This window comes from Theropithecus gelada, chromosome 4, assembly GCF_003255815.1.
Source record: "Theropithecus gelada isolate Dixy chromosome 4, Tgel_1.0, whole genome shotgun sequence".
Lineage (NCBI taxonomy): Eukaryota > Metazoa > Chordata > Mammalia > Primates > Cercopithecidae > Theropithecus > Theropithecus gelada.
In genome coordinates, this window is record NC_037671.1 from 46,514,479 (window position 1) to 46,535,486 (window position 21,008).

The following is a 21,008-nucleotide window of genomic DNA, read 5'->3' on the forward strand; positions in this document are numbered from 1 at the left end:
TCACAGTGACCCTGGGCTTTAGTCCTTCCAGGGTAGACTAGAGGGTTAATAGCTGGAATTCAGGCAGCAAGGCCCTCCTCTCTGCTTTTGGCAGCCATATTGTAAACTCTTATTAGCTGGAGGTCTGGAGGCCCTGCTAACCTTAGAACCCCAAGCCCCACCCGTCCCACCCTGGCCTACACAGCCACAGGGTATTTGCAGAAATCTGTAGATCTGGACATGAGGATTCACAGATAACCCTGTTTAGTGTTGGTCTTTTTTCTTTGAGGGCTGAGACCTTCCCTCTCTCCCTTTTTGGGGATAAGCTAGTTCCTAGGATATAAGGATTTTTTTTTTAGCGAGGGGTGTGGAAGCTGTGCCTGGAGGTAATTAAGAGAATGGGTGGGACTTGAGGGAGAAGAGAGGTTCGGGTTGGTGGGCTGGGGACTCCCGCTGACAGCCCTCTGTTCCCCCAGGGTTTCTGTTCCTGGCTGACAGCCATCTTCAGGATAAAGTAAGTGGACCATCTTCAAGCTCTAAAGAAAGAGAGAAACTTCAGAACCTGGCATCTCCCTACAAAATTGAGAAGCCAGCAGCTTTCAGGGCCTTAGCACTCCTTGCCAGCCCAGCACCCTCCTCCCTGCTCTGGAAGGCCAAGCCCTGGGGACCCGAGCCTCTGCTGTCCCCGGACACTCACTTGACCCCACAATCTCCTCTGTGACCCCCCTGCCTGGGGGGCCCGCTCTGCCCTCTTCTCTCCCTGCCCTGCCCCACGTAGAGAGAAGGGATGGAGCCCCTGCCTCAGCCTCTGTGCAGCCAGCGGGTGGGGGCAGCAGTAGGCTGGGAGCAGCCAGCCAGCGGCAGGCAGAGCCTGTGTCCAGCAGGCAGAACTCAGGAGATCCAGCCAGAGTCCAGCAGGCAGGCAGTGAGCACTGAGAAAGGCAGGAAGCCGGGACAGGTCAGCACTGCCGCCACCCACTCCCCTAAGCCTCCTGCATGGGTACCTCACTTCACTACACCAGGCTCAGCCACACCCATGAGGTGCTGCTGCCCCTCCTCCCATCCTTCCTTCACTTCTGCCTCTTTTACCACTCCTCCTCCTGCTGGTCCTCCTTCTTTCTCCTCTTTCTCCCTCCACAGATATTTCTCTTTTTTCTTCCCTTTTCTCTGCATTCCCATTTTTCTTCTTCCCCTTCCTCTCTCTGCAGTCTCTTTTTTCTTTTACCTCTTTCTTTCCTTCTAGTCCTCTGCCTTCATCCCTCCCCTTCTCCATGCATTTCTCCTTTTTCTCCCTCCCCCTCTCTTCTGCCTTGCTCCCTTCTCCCCTCAGAAAATAGGGGACCAAGAAGTCCCATTTCAGCCCTGTAGTACTGCCAGATCAGCTGGAGCTAGGGTGGGTTTGGGGTGGGGGTGGGTCAGGGCAGGCAAGTTGCAGCCCCTTTCTTGCCCTGGTCCTAACCTAATTCTTCTGTCCACCCCGTACGGCTGCAGGGATGATGAGATCCGGGACAAATGTGGGGGCGACGCCGTGCACTACCTGTCCTTTCAGCGGCACATCATCGGGCTGCTGGTGGTTGTGGGCGTCCTCTCCGTAGGCATCGTGCTGCCTGTCAACTTCTCAGGGGACCTGCTGGGTCAGTGAGGGCCAGGACGGCTAGGGTGGAGAGAGGATGGGGCTGGAGGGGATGTGCCCTGACCCCACCATTATCCTCTCCCTCTTCTCACCCCCTAGAGAACAATGCCTACAGCTTTGGGAGAACCACCATTGCCAACTTGAAATCAGGGTAAGAGGTGAAGCTGGTTGGCCAGGCCAAGGTCTATGACCAGAGTCTGGGCCATGATGTGGGACAGAGAGGAAAGGCAGCTGCATTGATGGGAGCAAAGGCTACAGGGATGGCTGAGGGTCCCTGAGGGCTTGAGTTGGAGACAGAAGAGGGGGATGCCTGCTGAGGATCCCCCAAGGATGACCAGATACAGAAGAGGAGGGTGAAATCTCAGGAACCAGGGAGGGCCAGCTGGGGCAGTTGGAGACACTGTAACCAGCGGGTAGGGTGTAGAGAGGTGGCCTATCAGGGACATTTTCATTGGAATGGGAGAATCTTGGGGTCTAGGGGATGTGGGATGTGGGCCTGCCTTGTGAGGAGTCAGTGCCAGAAGGCTGGTGGCAGTAGAGGGCCCTGTCTGTCTCAAGGGTTTAACACTGACAGGCTGAGGCATCTCATCTGAGTGTGTCCTAGCCCCAGTGGCTCCCATGTATCCTCTCTGCTCCTCCCAGGAACAACCTGCTATGGCTGCACACCTCCTTCGCCTTCCTGTATCTGCTGCTCACCGTCTACAGCATGCGTAGACACACCTCCAAGATGCGCTACAAGGAGGATGATCTGGTGCGTGGAGCAGAGCCCAGGTCCTGCCCCGCCCCCAGCCTCTTCCCTTCCCTTCCCTGCAGGCCTCTCTTGTCTCAGCCCCAAGAGGTGTCAGCTGGGTTTGAATGCTGGCACAGCGTCCTGCAAGTTACATAACCTCCCAAGCCACGATTTTCTCATCTGTGAAATGGGATAACAACAGTACCTCCCCCAAGGTTGTGGGGAATACGCGGAAACAGCCATGCTGTGCCCAGCACTTGGGGAAGTAGCTGTGGCTGACATTAGGATAGTAATATTCCTTCCCCTTCTACATGCACTCACCAAGCCAGAACCAGACACCTACTCCATGCCAACCACTGTACTGGGTCCTCAGGGTCTAAGGAGCTGAAAGTAGTACCCCCTTCATCTGCCTCTATAACCCCTCAAGAGCATAGGATGGCGTGGCTCTTTTGTTAGGCTCACTGCCTGATTTCTGTTAGAAACACTCCCCTGCTTTCCCTGGGACCTGGCTTATCTATAACTAAGGCCTCCTGTCACCCCATCTGCTCCCCTCTGCTCACCTACTTCTCTACCCCCTCAAAACAAAACACCCTTCTCTAGTGCCCTCCACCCCCCACATCCTCTGGCTCCGCTGGGGTCAGGCCTCAGAAGGCAAACCCACTCCCCTGTCACCCAGGTGAAGCGGACCCTCTTCATCAATGGAATCTCCAAATATGCAGAGTCAGAAAAGATCAAGAAGCATTTTGAGTGAGTAAGCCACACTTCCCCCTAGCCTCAAGCCCTGCTGCAGAGCCTTCTCTGCCTTTGAACTCCAAGAACATCCTTATACCCTAACCTGGAGCTCTGCCATGGGTGGGATAAAGATTAGATCCAGGAAGAAATGTCCGATTCCAGGGTGGTTTAGCACTTGGGCTGGGTGATAGGCCCCTTTAAAACAGGAAAACGAGGACAAAAACTTGAAGAGCGAGTCACTCAAACCCCCTACCCGCAAACCTCCTCCTGGCTCAGACTGGGTCTAGGTCGTTGACCCAGGGTCCACTGGCGTACATACCTTCTTTAAAATTAAAAGCAGCATTCTGGAGTTTGTGTGCAGATATGACAGGGAGAAGCTCCTTGGTTTCCAGTGGATTCCAAGGAGTCCAGGAGAATTTGAACTGTGTATTCTCTTGAGACTTTTTCAGCTCTGGAATTATGTCTTGGGGTGGGTAGAGCAGACCTCCAGGACTGTCCGGTGGCCAGAAACTAGAGAAAAGGGAGGTGATGTAATGAGGCAAAGTGGGAACTCACCTGGTCACCCCATGGCTAGGGATGCATCTTGGGGCACAGCTCATAGGGTGGGGAATGAGAGTGAAGGGCCCCTCCATGGGGGTGTGTAGGGACGGTCTCTATACCACAGGATTAGGGCTCTTCTCACATATGCATCTGTTCACTCAGCAAACTTTCTCAAATGCAGTTAGTCATAAGTTACCGTAGTGGGCTTTGGGACTGTAAAAAATGAATAAGGCCAGGCATGGGAGCTCATGCCTGCAATCCCAGCACTTTGGGAGACCAAGGTGGGCAGATCACTTGAGCCCAGGAGTTGAAGACCAGCCTGGGCAACATAGTAAGGCCCCGTCTCTACCAAAAAAACAAACTTAGCCAGGTGTGGTGGCATGTACCTGTAGTCCCAGCTACTTGGGAGGCTGAGGTGGGAGGATCACTTGAACCCAGGAGGTCGAGGCTGCAGTGAGCCATGTTTGCACCACTGCACTCCAGCCTGGGTGACAGAGCAAGACCCTGTTTCAAATGTTTCAAAAAATAAAAAATAGAAGAGGCCAGGCACAGGGGCTCACGCCTGTAATCCCAACACTTTGGGAGGCCAAGATGGGAGGATTACTTGAGGCCAGGAGTTCCAAGACCAGCCTGGTCAGCATAGTGATACCCCGTGTCTTAAAAACAATAATAAAAGATCATTGAGGGCCGGGAGTTTGAGACCAGCCTGGCCAATATGGCAAAACCCTGTCTCTACTGAAAATACAAAAATTAGCCGGGCATGGTGGCGTGCACCAGTAGTCCCAGCTACTCGGGAGGCTGAGGCAGAAGAATCGCTTGAACCTGGGAGGCAGAGGTTGCAGTGAGCCAAGATCGTGCCACTGCACTCCAGCCTGGGCGACAGAGCGAGACTCTGTCTCAAAAAAAGAAAAACGATTGAGTTCTCAGGGGGTTCATCGTATGGTGATCGGCTTTAGGAGCTAATCCAGGGTCTGATCAGAGATTGCTCTGAGGTCAGTCTGTGGTCAGAATCAGGAGCTGGCCAGTGGTCATGATAAGGGACGTTGGTCTGGATCATGGCCCAGACTGAGGTTGAGATTTGGGCTCAGTCTACTGTCAAAATCAGGGTTTAGGCCAGGTGTGGTGGCTCACACCTGTAATCCCCTTGAGAAGATTGCTTGAGCCCGGGAGTTCAAGACCAGCCTGGACAACACGTTGAAACCCCATCTCTACAAAAAAATATAAAAATTAGCCAGACATGGTAGCATGCACCAATAGTCCCAACTACTCAGGCAACTGAGGTGGGAGGATGTCTTGAGCCCAAGAGGCTGATGCTGTAGTGAACTGCGATTGCGCCACTGTACTGCAGCCTGGGTAATAGGGCAAGACCCTGTCTCAAAAAAGAAAGTAAAGAATCAAGGTTGAATCCGAGGCCCAGATCTGTCTGTTGGCCAGAATCAGAGTTCACTCACTGTCCTGAGTCAGGCCTGTGTGTGATCCAATCAGAGATCATGTTTGGGCAGGATTGAGAGTGAACATCTATCTGGTCAGGGTCAGATACCAGAGCCTGTGTTAGAAGATTAAGGACTGGTTTGTGATCAGCATTAGTAGATGGATACTCTTTCACACTACATGCAATTATTGAAAACCTTCTATGTGCCAGGCACAAATAAATTAGAAACAAGCCCAGTCCTTATACAGGCTATAAAACAGCAGTCAAAATTAGATCATTCTTGTCAGTATGAGAGAACTGTTCGGGGTCCTGTCTGAGGTTCAAGCTGTCATCAGCATTACAGGGCACTCTGGGTCAGGATTAAGGACAGTGTGTACTCAGAATTAAGTGACATCTTTTTTTTTTTCTCATACCATCTTTGGTAACAATGAATTAGGTGACATCTTAATATTACCATCCAGTTGGAATCAGTTATCAGTTTGTATTGAAATCTGGTGTTGGGTTTTTTTCTTGTTGTTGTTGTTGTTGTTGTTTTGATACAAATATCTAGTGAGCACCTACCATGTAACTGCATGGGGAGGAGCTGGGGGTATAGCAGTAAACAACAGAAGGCCTGCCCTCATTTGCTTACATTTTGGTGGGGAGGGGTGGACAGGGAACAGATGAACTAGTAATAGAGACTGTGTCAAGAAGGGGTAGGTGCTAAGAAAACCACAGCAGGGAAGTGGGCAGGGTAAGAGGGGTTGGGAAGGGTTGCTATTTCTGATGGGGTGGATAGGGAGGGACTCTGACAGGGTGGCATTTGAACAGAGACCTGAGTGAACCCTACTAGTCAACCGTCTGTTCATTCAGCCCACATTTATTGTACATCTACTATGTGCTTCATGCCTGGGAGACAGAGTAGAACCAAACCTGATCCGTGCCCTTGGGAAGCTCAAGATCCTAGTTGTGTTTCAGGGGTGGGTCTATAGTTTCGTTTAGGAGAGGTCAGCCTATAAGCAGGGCTAAGGGAGACTGTAGTCCTAATTGGAGTTTTTTGGATCACTGGGATGAGCATGATGGAGTAGCCATCTCATTGATCTGCTCATTTGCCACATGTGTATTGAACACCTACTATATACAAGCTGTTGGGACAGGGCTGGGTATATGGTGAGTAAGAGACAGCCTTTGAGCTCATTGTCAGGATTAGGCAGGGCTTGTGGTCCAAGTCTATGGTCTGTCTGGATTGAAGGACTGTCTCAGCACAATTAGGGACTATCTTGTGTGCAGATCAAGGGGCCTGTGTGGTTGGATTTAGAGGATTAGAGATTAGTCTAGTGAGAATGAGAGTGGACCCTTCCAAAGGGGAAACCTAAAACGGTTTGAGGAACAATATCAGAGGAAAGATCTTTAGCCTCCTGGGAAGTACATTTCAAGGACCCTATCCCAGATTTAAGTTTCTAAATTCTCATGGGTTTATGAGGTCTATGTTAATACTTTAGAGCAGTAACTCATGCATTCAATACTTGGTGGTCCTTCATTAAAACAAAAAATTTTTTTGAGACCGAGTCTCACTCTGTCTCCCTGGCTGGAGTGCTGCAATATGGGGGTGTGGTCACAGCTCACTGTAGCCTTGACCTCCTGGGCTGTATCAATCCTCCTGCCTCAGACTGCTGAGTAGCTGGGACTATAGGCACTCACCACCACACCTGGCTCAATTTTTTTTTTCTTTTTTTAGAGATGGGGTCTCACTCTTGCCCAGGCTGGTCATGAACTCCTGGCCTCAAGCAGTCCTCCTGTCTCGGCCTCTCACAGTGTTGGGATTACAGGCATGAGCCACTGTGTTCAATTGTAAAAAAATATATAAATTGTAATAAAATATAAAATTTTATATTTTATATATTGTAATAAAATATAAAAATTGTAATAAAATATAAAATTGTAATTTGTAAAATTGTAAAAAAATATAAAATTGTAATAAAATATAAAAAGATGGGGACTCAGTCTAGATTAAGGATTAGGATCAAAGAACAGTGCGTGATCAGATTTAAAAACGAACTACTGGCCGGGCGCGGTGGCTCAAGCCTGTAATCCCAGCACTTTGGGAGGCCGAGACGGGCGGATCACGAGGTCAGGAGATCGAGACCATCCTGGCTAACACGGTGAAACCCCGTCTCTATTAAGAAATACAAAAAAAAAAAAACTAGCCGGGCGAGGTGGCGGGCGCCTGTAGTCCCAGCTACTCGGGAGGCTGAGGCCGGAGAATGGCGTGAACCCGGGAGGCGGAGCTTGCAGTGAGCTGAGATCCGGCCACTGCACTCCAGCCTGGGTGACAGAGCGAGACTCCGCCTCAAAAAAAAAAAAAACAAAAAAACGAACTACTGGCCAGGCACGGTGGCTCACACCTGTAATCCCAACACTTTTTGGGGCCGAGGCGGGTGAATCACAAGGTCAGGAATTCAAGACCAGCCTGGCCAAGATGGTGAAACCCCATCTCTACTAAAAACATAAAAATTAGCCAGGCATGGTGGCACATGCCTATAATCCCAGCTACTGAGGAGGCTGAGACAGGAGAATCGCTGGAACCCAGGAGGTGGAGGTTACAGTGAACTGAGATTGCACCACTGCATTCCAGCCTGGGCGACAGAGCAAGACTCCACCTCAAAAAAAAAAAAAATCTATTAGGCTGGGTGCAGTGGCTCATGCCTGTAATCCCAGCACTTTGGGAGGCCAAGGCGGGCCAATCACCTGAGGTCAGGAGTTTGAGGCCAGCCTGGCCAACATGGTGAAATCCCATCTCTACTAAAAATACAAAAAAAAAAAAAAAAAAAGATTAGCTGGGTATAACCTGTAGTCCCAGCTAGTCGGAAGGCTGAAGCACGAGAATCGCTTGAACCCAGGAAGCGAAGGTTGCAGTGAGCCAAGATCACATCACTGCATCTTAGCCTGGGTGACAGAGTGAGACTCTGTCTCAAAAAAAAAAAAAAAAAGAAACTATTCCCGCCAGCCATGGTGGCTCACTAGTGTAATGCCAGCACTTTGGGAAGCTGAGGCAGGAGGATCACTTGAACCCAGGAGTTCAAGACCAGCCTGGGCAATACAATGAGACCCCATCTCAAAATATTTCAAACAAACAAACAAACAAATGAACTATTCCTTCACTCAGCAAGCATTCTTCAAGTCCTGCCCAGTACCAGGTACCAGTGAGTCAGTGACAGTTTCTCTCTTAAGTCAAGGTAGGGATGAATCTGGAGTCAGGGTTAGGAGGTCAGTCGTGGGTCTGGGTAACAAGTCTAGGGTCAGTCTTTGGCCAGGGTGGGCTTAAGATTCAGTCTTTGGCCACTGTTAGAGGTCACCCTCACCCTGGTCAGGGGTCAGGATCAATCTCTTTTCTATCTTGGGCCAAAGTTAGAGATCATTTGGTAGACTGGGTTATGGGTTGGTTGAGGTCCATCTGTGGTCAAGGCTAAGTGCTGGGCTGTGACCGGGTCTTCTGGGAACAGAGTTAAGGAAGTATATAGCCTATGACTAGATGCAGTTTCTCTCAACCTAAAGGTCACAGCCCTGGACAGGAATCAGACCATAGCCCAGGCTTTCCCAGCTGCATGCAGTGTGTCCCTACACATCCTGGTTCGTCAGCCCAGCCTGCACTCACACAGTGCTCAGGCCTTCTGCTCCCACTTCCCCACTCAGATAAGCATGAGGAGGAACTGCAAAGCTTTATTCTTGGGGAACTCTCAGTTTTGTAGACTAAGAAAAAGGCAGCTTGAATTGGAGCTGTGGGGTTTTTTTGTCTTTTTTTTTTTTTGAGACAGTCTTGCTCTGTCGCCCAGGCTGGAGTGCAGTGGTGTGATCTTGGCTCACTGCAACCTTCGCCTCCCGGGTTCAAGCGATTCTCTTGCCTCAGCCTCCTGAGTAGCTGGGACTACAGGCGTGTGCCACCACGCCCGGCTAATTTTTGTATTTTTAGTAGAGACAGGGTTTCACCATGTTGGCCAGGCTGGTTTCAAACTCCTGACCTCAGGTGATCCTCCTGCCTCGGCCCCCCAAAGTGCTGGGACTACAGACGTGAGCCGCCACATCCAGCCGGAGATGTGTTTCTTGAAGGTGATGGGGTCTTGGATGAAAGTCAGGGGCAGGTGGGTGGGGTCCCTGCACAAGATGATACATGGACTGTGTTTCAGGGAAGCCTACCCCAACTGCACAGTTCTCGAAGCCCGCCCGTGTTACAACGTGGCTCGCCTCATGTTCCTCGATGCAGAGAGGTAAGGGACTGCGGGCAGGGAAGGGAAACACCAAGGGCCCCCTGCCATTGTGGAGGACATATTGGCTACCACACAGGCTCCCCTGCTAGATTTTTTCCTAGGGCATTTGATTTTAATCCAACTCTTTGGAAGGCCTGTTAATTCAGCTCTGGAAAGAGCAAGGCCTGGAGGTTAGAGTTTGTTGTGAGGGGAAGGGGGCCCATGGTCCTCACTGCATCTGAGGACATGCCCTTCTTTGGCTACAGTATGAGAAATTTAGGTCAGCCTGCAGGAAGAACTTCTGGCCCTCTGGGGATGGGTGGGGAGACCTTAGGGTGTGGCCACATCTGAAGCATGTATCCTAAACAAATTCAAGAACAAGACAGCTCCTGTCCTTGGGGCGTAAGCTAGATGACCCCCAAGCTGAGCCAGCCCCAGCCCCAGATGTAGGTGACCAGACATCTGGGTCCCACAGGAAGAAGGCCGAGCGGGGAAAGCTGTACTTCACAAACCTCCAGAGCAAAGAGAACGTGCCCACCATGATCAACCCCAAGCCCTGCGGCCACCTCTGCTGCTGCGTGGTGCGAGGCTGTGAGCAGGTATGACGCAGGCTGGCTGTTGAGTCTGGGGAGGGGTTGGACTGGTCCTGGGGAGGCAAGGCTGGGGCCCTGCCCTCAGTGAGTCCCCAACTGTCCCTGGAATCCTTGAAGCCTCAGTTCCCACTGTTGGGTTTGTCTGATGTCCCTACAGCGACCAGGTTTTCAAACCTCAAATTAGAAGATGTCAGCCAAAAGGGCGATGTTGTGCTGTACCCACTGACTCTGGGGACTTGAGCAAGTTGCTTACTGCTCAGTGCCTCAGTTTCCTCATGGGGTTAATGTGCCCACTTTATGAGAGTGTTGTGAGGGTAAAGTGAGTAATACATGTAAAAAAGCTTAGAGGTGCTGGGTGCAGTGGCACATGCCTGTAATCCCAGCACTGTGTGAGGCTGAGGTAGGTGGATCACTCGAGCCAGGAGTTGAGACCAGCCTAGGCAACATGGCAAAACCTGATCTCTACAAAAAATACAAAAATTAGCCAGGCATGGTGCTGCACACATGTAGTCCCAGCTACTCGGGAGGCTGAGGTGGGAGGTTCACTTTAGCCTGGGAGGTTGAGGCTCCAGTGAGCTGAGATCCTACCACTACACTCACGCCTGGGCATCAGAGCGAGACCCTGTTTCAAAAACAAAAATGCTTAGTGGAGCAGTGCCTGGCTTGTAGAAAGCCCCAAGTCAGTGTGGGCTGGATGCTGCAGGCCCCGGCCTGGCTTTCCAACTGGAGGCCCTGGCCCTAACCCTCCCACAAAGGTGGAGGCCATTGAGTACTACACAAAGCTGGAGCAGAAGCTGAAGGAAGACTACAAGCGGGAGAAGGAGAAGGTGAATGAGAAGCCTCTTGGCATGGCCTTTGTCACCTTCCACAATGAGACCATCACCGCCATGTGAGTCCCCAGCTTGGCCCTCGGCCCTGAGCAGCCCACCAGGGCTCCCTGACCCCTGTGCTCATGGCCTTCTGCCAGCAGTGTGGCCTCCGGGTGGGCCTGTGGTTACCAGTGCCCATCTTTCTAGCATCCTGAAGGACTTCAACGTGTGTAAATGCCAGGGCTGCACCTGCCGCGGGGAGCCACGCCCCTCATCCTGCAGCGAGTCCCTGCACATCTCCAACTGGACCGTGTCCTACGCCCCCGACCCCCAGAACATCTACTGGTGAGCACACAGGTGGCAGGGCAGGCTTTCCAAGGCCTGGGGGGGGCTCAGTAGGTAGGGGGAGGAGAGGGAGTGTCTTGGTGTCACTGGGGGCCAATCCTGCCCTTGGTCCCTGGAGTGACTGCCCCCCACCTTTCCAGGGAGCACCTCTCCATCCGAGGCTTCATCTGGTGGCTGCGCTGCCTGGTCATCAATGTCGTCCTCTTCATCCTCCTCTTCTTCCTCACCACTCCAGCCATCATCATCACCACCATGGACAAGTTCAACGTCACCAAGCCTGTGGAGTACCTCAACGTGAGGCCCCGTGCCCCTTTCACTTTCCACGCTGGGTCACAACACACAGATACCAGGCCCTGATCCCTCTTCCCAGCCCGTTCTGCTTCTTCCAGCCCCCTGCCACCAACAAGCTCCCAAAAACCCCTGTGTGCACTTCCCTTGGGCTCCCTGCCACCTTCCCCCTCAGAGGAGTCACCCTTAGGTTTGCAACACCTGGAGAAACACCCAGGGAAGAGAGAGAGCCTGCATTTAGTCCTGATCTCAGAGAGGTCCCCTTCCCTCATGCCTCAGTCTTTCTAACTGAAAAAATGGAAGGGTTCGACTAGATCAGTGGCTTTTAGACTTCGATTCTGATCTCTTTATCAGCGTGAAACCCAATGTGGAAAAGCAGGGCTGCTCCGATGACAGTAGGGTGGCATGCACATCCGCCTAGCCTCCCCTCACCCCTCCTGCCATGCACAGAGCATACCTCTTTAGAACCTCAGAGTTTGAAGAAGGACAGTTGGCAAATCACAAGCAGTGATAATAGCGTAATAGATAAGACCCAGACTGCATGGATTCAAATCCCTACCTCATGGTTTGCTACCTAGGGAAGCTATTGAATATTTTTTTGCCTCAGTTTACTCATCTGTCAAATGGGGTAACAGCATTATTGTGAGGATGAAAACATGGAAAGTACATCAACAGTGCTTAGCACATAGTAGGTGTTCAGCAAATGCTGACTCTCAGTATTATTCACCCTGGGGTTATACATATGGCCCTGGCCCCCACCCTCACCCCAGACCTCCAGATGTTCTGGACTTCCAACATGGGCGCCTTGACAGTTGTGAGGCCCAGGGCCCAGTTGAGGAGGAGACACATAAGCAAAGCCACCTGGGTCCCCTAGACTGCCCTGCCTGACACACCCTGTGCCCTGCTGCAGAACCCCATCATCACCCAGTTCTTCCCCACCCTGCTGCTGTGGTGCTTCTCGGCCCTGCTTCCCACCATCGTCTACTACTCAGCCTTCTTTGAAGCCCACTGGACACGGTAAGGTGCCTCTACTCACACCACACCTTGCTGTGGCCTGCCCTCAATGACCCGTCCTCACGGGGCAGCACTTTGCCCTTCAGGCTCCTGGCAGTCGCACAGCTGGCAGGGAAGGGGTAGTGCCCAGCACCCTCACCTTGGGAGGCCCACTCTTCCCGGGGGACACTCCTTGGACATTGTCATTGTTGGGGGAGCACGTCTGGGGCCTGGGCTCCCTTGACCTGTACCGTTCCCTGCTCCCCTCCCTCCAGCTCTGGGGAGAACAGGACCACCATGCACAAGTGCTACACTTTCCTCATCTTCATGGTGCTGCTCCTGCCCTCGCTGGGACTGAGCAGGTGAGTTGAGGAGGATGGGAGAGGAGCCAGGGTAGGGGGATTGCAGGACAGGGAGAGGAGAGCAGTTCGGGCTCCCTACCTCCCTTACAAGGCAAGGGGCCCAAGATGGGAAACCTGGCCACCCCCAGGCCTCCTAAGCTACCCACCCCATGTCCAGGAGTCTCCCCAGTGGCTCACAGCGGAGGGACTCCCCCTTCCCTGGTGTTTCTGCACCACTCCAGCCCCCACCCCATCTCTCCTGTGCTTCCCTCCAGCCTGGACCTCTTCTTCCGCTGGCTCTTTGATAAGAAATTCTTGGCGGAGGCAGCTATTCGGTTTGAGTGAGTGACTGGGGACCCTGGGGAAGGAGACCAGCCGGCAGGGATGGGTATGCTTGAGAGACATTGCCAGTGCCATGGGAGGGTGCAACAGAGCTTCCAACCCCTGGAGGGGGAAGAAGAGAGAGGATCTGGCGGGGTTACCCCACAGGCACCCACAAGGTGTCTCGGGTGTGTATACATGGTAGAAGTCCCTGGGGTCTGTGTTGGTGTTCACTCTCTGTTAACTGTCTGGATGCTAAGATCACCCTCAAGGTAGATTTGGGGCTTGGGGGTCCACATTCTGGTAGTTTCTGTGGGGGTATCTTGTACCCATATTCTGGGACTAACATTGGGCGTCTCTGGAGTTCCACTTCGGAGGTTTGGGGAGCCATCTCTAGTGAGATCTTGGTCATACTTAGGGAGTGACTTGGAGGCTACCAGGGGTATCCCTGAAGGTCTCTAGAGCCCATATTTTTGGGTATCTGTGGAAGGCTGTTGGCCTTATAACTCTGGGGGTGTCTGTGGCAGGGGTGCTAAAGGACTTACACTTCGGGGTGTTTAGCGGTACAAGTTCTGGGAACATCTCTAACATTTCAGGCTTTTATTCAGGGGGTGCCGATGGAGTTCTGTATGGGCATCTTCTCTGGGAATCATGTGAGGATATATTAAGGGTCATGCATCATGGCTGTGGGCACAGACTCTAGGGGTTTTGCTCTAGGCCATCTGTGGTGATCTTTGACTCACACTTGGGGCATCTCAGGCACTGACAAAGGTTCCTGGGCTCCCCCAGAGATGTCGGGGGAAGGGTCTCAAAGCTTGTTTGTGGAGGTATCTGAGGTTCACGTCACACTCTGGGGGTAACTGGAGTTATGGTCATAGTGGGGGAATCTTCTGGGTGTTCCTGGGGCTCAGCCTTTGGGTTGAGGGTCTCACTGAGTTGTCTTTGGGGATCCTGGACGGTTCTCTCCTGAACGATCTGGTAGCCTTAGGTGGTCTTGAGCACTCTCCATGGCTCTTTATGAGGCACAAGTTCTGGGAGCTGTCTGTTACCACTCTGTCTCTGGGGGGAACGGGCACAGGTACTTGGGGGGCTAAGCTGGGGGTGTCCACATGGAAGAAGCATGTTGGTGGTGGAGGTGTGGGGTGCTGTAGTTCTGGCAGTGGGCGGGCCGCCACCGGGTCACCCCAAGGGTGCAGTGCTGGAGCACCTGGTGCCCGCAGGTGTGTGTTCCTGCCCGACAACGGCGCCTTCTTCGTGAACTACGTCATTGCCTCAGCCTTTATCGGCAACGCCATGGACCTGCTGCGCATCCCAGGCCTGCTCATGTACATGATCCGGCTCTGCCTGGCGCGCTCGGCCGCCGAGAGGCGCAACGTGAAGCGGGTACGGCCGCCTGGGGCAGCAGCGGCCCGCACAGCGCCCCCTGGTGGCCCAACAAGAAACAGCAGCCATCGCGCTAGGGTTGAGGGGCACAGGAGGGCTGAGACTTGGGGAGTCCAGTTGACTCACGGTGGCTCCGGGCCATCCCCTTCCCATATCTGGGGCCTTCGTATTCCACCATGGGTGGACATAGGTAACCCTGAAGGCCCCTGCCGGTTCTGACAGTAGCATTCTATGATGGGAGTTGGGGAGATCTGGGTCCCTAGCACTAGGGTCCCTCTGTCTTAATAAGAGGGCTCTGGGCATCCCACTCCCAAGTCCACCCAACTCTTACCCCCTACCTGCCAGGCCCCGACCCCTTGAAGGCCCCTTTCCATGCCCCATCACTGCAACCGCCGTGAGCCTCCTCTCAGCCATAGCCCCTCTCTCCATCTGCTCTGCCCTACCCAACCCTAGACATTAGGTCCTGTTCCCCATGGCTTCTTTTCTGGCCCCAGAGGTCCTGGCTCCCTTCCCCCTCCCTCCTTCCCTGCCCCTCTGGTCAGTCCCTGCCTCCCTGAGCCATCCTCCTGCCCATCTCCCCCCCAGCATCAGGCCTACGAGTTCCAGTTTGGCGCAGCCTACGCCTGGATGATGTGCGTCTTCACGGTGGTCATGACCTACAGTATCACCTGCCCCATCATCGTGCCCTTCGGTAGGCACCGCCGCGCCGGGACCTGGGCCCTGCTCGGGGGGACCCAGGACCTCACCCTCTCCACTCTAGGAAGGCAGGCCACCCCGAGTGGACAGGGCCCGGCTGGGAGACCGGCCCCTCGGGGCTCCCGCCCGGTCCCTGGCTCAGTCTGGGGCCTGGCCTGTGGGGAGGAGGGGGAGAGCCATCAGCTCAGGCCAGACCCAGCTGGCATGTGGTCCCCAGGGCAAAGTCACCCCAACATGGCCATACTCACCCACACCTGTGCCTTCCCTCAGTGGGATGTGCTTGGACACAGATCACATATGTGCTGACATGTTCACACACACTCCCACACAGGCATCCATGTGCACACTTGTACACCATCCTGTAAACTCAGGAAAGACCTGGATTCCAGGGTGGGACAAGTCCTTGCCACTCATGGAGATAGTCTGCTGTATCTGAACTATGTGACTTGGCCAGGTCCCTCCTCCTTTTTGAAGTTTAGCAGTTTCTCTGTAACCATCACCCCCACTGGTAGCCTCTACTTTCCTCCCTAATAACATCCTAACTCCTTAACCAACCCTCCCTGGTTATTGAAGGCTCCAAGTTCCCAAACTAACTTCCTTGTCCTCATTAGAAACTCCCTATCCCTCAACCTGTAGGGAAATAGAACTTGTCCCTTAATTTAAACTTACCTGTTTAGGGACAGGGATAGAGAAAAATGATATGGGTTTTAAGAAGATGCTTGTTGATCCAGATGACTAGATTTCCAGTAGTAGAATTCCCAATGAGGAGTGCAGAATGAAGGGGTTGAAGCGGAGGAAGCTGAAGTTCTGTGATCAGGCTGGGGCATGGGGCACTATCCCGTCCTGGGGCCCGGGCAGGAGGAGGGGGTCAACCCTTCGGCCTTCTCAGGACCGGGACAACCTGTGACAGACACACAAAGGTTCGGCGGCACTGGTTCCGAGGTCAGGGCCCATGTGGCTTCCCTTAGGGCTCATGTACATGCTGCTGAAGCACCTGGTAGACAGGTACAATCTCTACTACGCCTACCTGCCGGCCAAGCTGGACAAGAAGATCCACTCGGGGGCTGTGAACCAGGTGGTAGCCGCGCCCATCCTCTGCCTCTTCTGGCTACTCTTCTTTTCCACCATGCGCACGGGTGAGGGATCCCTACCCAGGGAACGGGGGCGCGAACAGAGGGGATTCCAGCCGGAGTCCAGGCAGAGCAGGCCACAGGAGAAGCCGCATGGCTGGGGGTGGCAGGCAAGGGGCCTGGGAGAGGCTGGGACCAGGCTGTAGCATCTGGGAGAGTGAGGACTGCATTGAGAGAGTATCAGAAGCTGGGGTGGGGAGGCCCTGGGGGTACCCACAGGAGATAGCAACCCCATTCTTTGCCCCCCAACACCAGGGTTCCTAGCTCCCACATCTATGTTCACATTCGTGGTCCTGGTCATCACCATCGTCATCTGTCTCTGCCACGTCTGCTTTGGACACTTCAAATACCTCAGTGCCCACAACTACAAGGTGTGGGGCAAGGGTGGCAGGGGGGATGGCTGCGGGCAGGAGCTCAAGGGGATACAGACGGTCCCAGGGCTGGCAAGGGCTGAGGGCAGTACCAACAGGGCCAAGCGGGCATGGGGCCATGATCAGGGATGAGGACATGCCCCCACTTCCTGACTCATTCTGGGCTCCTCAAGATTGAGCACACGGAGACAGATACTGTGGACCCCAGAAGCAATGGACGGCCCTCCACTGCTGCTGCTGTCCCCAAATCTGCGGTGAGTGCCCTCAAGAGTTGGGAGGGGGCCGGGCGCGGCGGCTCAAGCCTGTAATCCCGGCACTTTGGGAGGCCGAGATGGGCGGATCACGAGGTCAGGAGATCGAGACCATCCTGGCTAACACGGTGAAACCCCGTCTCTACTAAGAAATACAAAAAATAGCCGGGCGAGGTGGCGGGCGCCTGTAGTCCCAGCTACTCGGGAGGCTGAGGCCGGAGAATGGCGTGAACCCGGGAGGCGGAGCTTGCAGTGAGCTGAGATCCGGCCACTGCACTCCAGCCTGGGCTACAGAGCGAGACTCCGTCTCAAAAAAAAAAAAAAAAAAAAGAGTTGGGAGGGGCCTCTGACAGACTCAGCCTCAAAGCTCAGTGTTCCCTTAGTCCTGCAGAAAGGGGAAGCTGTTCCAGACCCCATGGGGGCAGGGAGAGAGCTGGTCTCCCTGGAGGGCTGCCCCCGCCTCCCAGGGCCCTGCCCACTCTGCTGTCCTGCAGGCCCTGGTGTTCCCCCCATCCATGAGGGGTAGCTGTTCACCTTGCCCCTATTTCCTCTCCCCCTTCAGAAATACATCGCTCAGGTGCTGCAGGACTCAGAGGTGGACGGGGATGGGGATGGGGCTCCTGGGAGCTCAGGGGATGAGCCCCCATCGTCCTCATCCCAAGATGAGGAGTTGCTGATGCCGCCCGACGGCCTCACGGACACAGACTTCCAGTCTTGCGAGGACAGCCTCATAGAGAATGAGATTCACCAGTAAGGGGAGGGAGGGGCCCTGGAGGCCACATCCTGCCCCACCCCACCCCTACTCCCACGGACACTAAAACGCTAATAATTTATTAGATCTAAAGCCCCTTTCTCCCAGCCCCTGCTTTCATTAAGGTATTTAAACCTGGGGATTTCACCGCTCTCCCCCATGATGGAGGGAGGCAGGGAGCCCCCCAACCTCAGTGAGGAGAGCCCCGAGCCGGCCCCGGGGCAAAGAGGGGTGCAGAGGGAGTTCCCCCAGATCAGTACCCCCCACCCCTCCCCAGCTAGTAGCATGACCAGGAAAGAGTTAATGAGAGCCGAGAGGAGTACCCGGTGCGCCTGGTGCTGGTGGCTGGAGACCTGGGGGACAGGTGGATCTGGGGCTGTCCCCGCCGCCCGCCGCCCCGGTTTTTTCCACCCCACAGTTCCTCCTGGGATCCAGCCCTCCAGGGAAGTGGAGCCTCCAGCCCCTAGGGGATGCATGAGAGGGGAGGGGGTGCTGAGTGGGAGGAAGAATCAGGCTCAGAGCTGGGGTGGCCTGGGGGTGGGGGTGGGCAAGGCTGACACTGGAAAATGGGTTTTTGCACTGTTTTTTTTGTTGTTGTTGTTTTGGGGTTTTTTTGTTTGTTTGTTTTTTTCCTTTAAAATAAAAACAAAGAGAAAAGCTCTGAGGCAGGTGTCTGACTTGAGCTACCCTGGGTACCTGGACTGGGTCCCCACCCTCCTATCTGGAGGTATCTGTGTGACCCTAGGCAAGTTGCATCATACCTCTGGACCTCACTTTCCTTATCTATAAAATGGGAATAGCAATGTCATGGCCTCTAGCTGTTTTAAGGATTAAATAAATAGGAAGTTCTTAGCCCAGTGTTTGGCACATAATAACAAACCATAATTAATATTCTCATAGATGAGGAGATTGAGTCCCAGAAAGGAGAGGTCCCTGCATGACGCTGGGGAAGGGACTTGTTCAGTGTCTCATTTCTGTGTCAGGGAGAGGAGAGAGAGGGGCCGGGGAGAGAATTCAGGGGTATCTCAGAGGCAGGAAGGGCCCCTGTGCCCAGGTGGCCACCACACCAGCCCTGCCCACTCTGATCCTTCCCCTGAGTCCCTGAGCAACACACATGGGACAGAGATTCAGAGAGAAAAGGTCATGCAAAGCCACAGGGTCCATGCTGGGCCAGGATGAAGGCCCGCCTGAGCACCTCAAAGTAAGCCTGGTCCCAGCCCATCTCCCTTCCCCAGGAGGGCGTGATCTCCTCAGTGAGAAGCCCCCTCCCATCCTCCAGTCAAATCTTACCCATTCTCCAAGACCCAACTCAAATTCACATTCTCATCAGGCGCGGTGGCTCACACCTATAATCCCAGTACTTTGGGAGGCCAAGGTGAGTGGATCACCTGAGTTCAGGAGTTCGAGACCAGCCTGGCCAACATGATGAAACCCCATCTCTACAAAAAATACAGAAATTAGCTGGACATGGTGGTACACCCCTGTAATCCCAGCTACTTGGGAGGCTGAGGCATGAGAATCACTTGAACCTGGGAGGTGGAGGCTGCAGTGAGCCGAGATCATGCCACTGCACTCCAGCCTGGGTGACAGGGCAAGACCCTGTCTCAAACAAACAAAAAAATTCACCTTCTTGAAGAAAGGTCCTGTGACTGCTGTAACCCACGCTGCAAAGGCCCACAGAGCCATGGTCCACACCCACACACATGCATACACGGCATGTACTGTAGGGGGCCTGCATTCCAGTCCCTATTCTGTCACTAAATCGCTTTGCAACCCTGAAGAAATGGAAGAAAAAGGAACTCCTAGAGTGAAGAAAAGAGACCTCAGAGGAGGAGGAGAACCAGGTTCCACAAAAGTCAACAAGAAACCAACAGCAGGAACAGCAAACACAGCAACCCTGATAAAGATTGCCCAGGCGCCAGCAAGGAGCAGGAGCAAAGAGTGCCCAAGTTCCAGCCCCAGGCTGCAGAGAGCTGCGGCAAACACAGCTTGGAGGGCCAGTGTTTATGGCAGCCAGCCATGGGTGGAGGATGGGCCGGTGACAGTGGAGGTGAAAGTTGAGGCCTTGGTCCTGGCCTCAGCCTCCATATGTATGTCAGATCTGCAGTGTTGTGAAACATGAACTCCCAGATAGAGTCCCCAGAGTCTTGGGGCCAAGGGAGTGCCTGCTGGTGGTTGGGCAAAAATTGGCATGGCTTTGAAAGGAGCACTTTGGTTTGTGTGAAGGCTTCCCGGTGCTCCCGAAGCCTGTTTTCTGTATGGATGGGCAGGCACGCCACTGCCATCTGCCTGGCAAGCCCCCTTGTCTGCAAAGCATGGCCTGGACAGACCTCAGCCCCCACCTCTGGTTAGCCGAGACCCCCTCATTCCTCATCTGCCCAGCATGCCTTCCCTTTCCTGCACGGCCTGAAGTTCAAAACCAGGTTCCAGCATTTCCAGATGTGAAACTCCAGATAATGCCCAAGCAGCACCCACAGCAAGAGTCCTGAGGACAGCCCTTCCCCAGGGTGGGAGGCTGTAATAGAGAGGAACACCCGTGCCTGCCTGCACCGAGCCCCTGGCACCTTGTCACAGAGTTCACGTCCAGGTAGATCACATTAGAGACATCCAGGAGGTGCAATAGTGGAATCAGGAGTGGGCAGGCGAGACCACAGGATCCCCAAAGTCCACTTCCTCCTTTCACAGCTGGGGACAGCAGAAGACACGGATAAGAGCTGAAGTTACGGCCGGGTGCCGTGGCTCATGCCTGTACAGAATCCTAGCGCTTTGAGAGGCTGAAGCTGGTGGATCACCTGAGGTCAGGAGTTCGAGACCAGCCTGCCCAACATGGCGAAACCCCATCTCTACTAAAAATACAAAAGTTAGCCGGGCGTGGTGGTGGCCACCTGTAATCCCAGCTACTTGGGAGGCTGAGGCAGGAGAATCGCTTGAACCCAGGGGGCAGAGGTTGCAGTGAGCCGAGAGTACGCCACTTCACTCCAGCCTGGGCAAAAGAGCGAGACTCCATCTCAAAAAAAAAAAAAAAGAAAAAAAAAGCTGAAGTTATTGGTTTAAATCCTGGCTCTACCGCTTAACAGCTATGTGACCCTGGGCAAGTTGTATCATACCTCTGGACCTCACTTTCCTCATCTATAAAATGGGAATAGCAATGTCATGGCCTCTAGCTGTTTTAAGGATTAAATAAATAGGAAGTTCTTAGCCCAGTGTTTGGCACATAATAACAAACCATAATTAATATTCTCATAGATGAGGAGATTGAGTCCCAGAAAGGAGAAAGGGGGAGGGTTCACCCGAGGTCGGCTCCTGTATCGGAGCTTGGAACAAGGTTCTCTGATCCCACTGGGTGCTCTCACACCTGTTCTGTGCCTGATTAGTACCAGGCAGGGCTGAGGGGCACTGGGATGACCTGAAAGTCCCTGTCCTCAGCCATCACACACTCCAGAGAAGACTGTACTCCGGAGCAGAGT

At 53.7% G+C, this 21,008-nt stretch overlaps 1 protein-coding gene across 3 annotated transcripts in view; it reads left to right on the forward strand.

Moving 5' to 3' along the window:
- Positions 1-18,205, forward strand: part of TMEM63B (transmembrane protein 63B) — a 29,617-nt gene extending 11,412 nt beyond the window's left edge. For all 3 annotated transcript variants that reach the window (XM_025383333.1, XM_025383334.1, XM_025383332.1), the window contains exons 6-24: positions 456-493; positions 1,471-1,613; positions 1,712-1,763; positions 2,255-2,363; positions 3,019-3,089; positions 9,210-9,290; positions 9,745-9,868; positions 10,618-10,751; positions 10,879-11,016; positions 11,157-11,310; positions 12,215-12,321; positions 12,573-12,659; positions 12,914-12,979; positions 14,180-14,342; positions 14,928-15,033; positions 16,007-16,174; positions 16,424-16,539; positions 16,713-16,793; positions 17,353-18,205. In XM_025383333.1, coding sequence (XP_025239118.1) covers positions 456-493; positions 1,471-1,613; positions 1,712-1,763; positions 2,255-2,363; positions 3,019-3,089; positions 9,210-9,290; positions 9,745-9,868; positions 10,618-10,751; positions 10,879-11,016; positions 11,157-11,310; positions 12,215-12,321; positions 12,573-12,659; positions 12,914-12,979; positions 14,180-14,342; positions 14,928-15,033; positions 16,007-16,174; positions 16,424-16,539; positions 16,713-16,793; positions 17,353-17,544 — 2,130 coding nt within the window. In that variant the 3' untranslated portion in view covers positions 17,545-18,205. The remainder of the gene's footprint in view (positions 1-455; positions 494-1,470; positions 1,614-1,711; positions 1,764-2,254; positions 2,364-3,018; positions 3,090-9,209; positions 9,291-9,744; positions 9,869-10,617; positions 10,752-10,878; positions 11,017-11,156; positions 11,311-12,214; positions 12,322-12,572; positions 12,660-12,913; positions 12,980-14,179; positions 14,343-14,927; positions 15,034-16,006; positions 16,175-16,423; positions 16,540-16,712; positions 16,794-17,352) is intronic.
- The last annotated feature ends 2,803 nt before the right edge of the window (positions 18,206-21,008 follow it).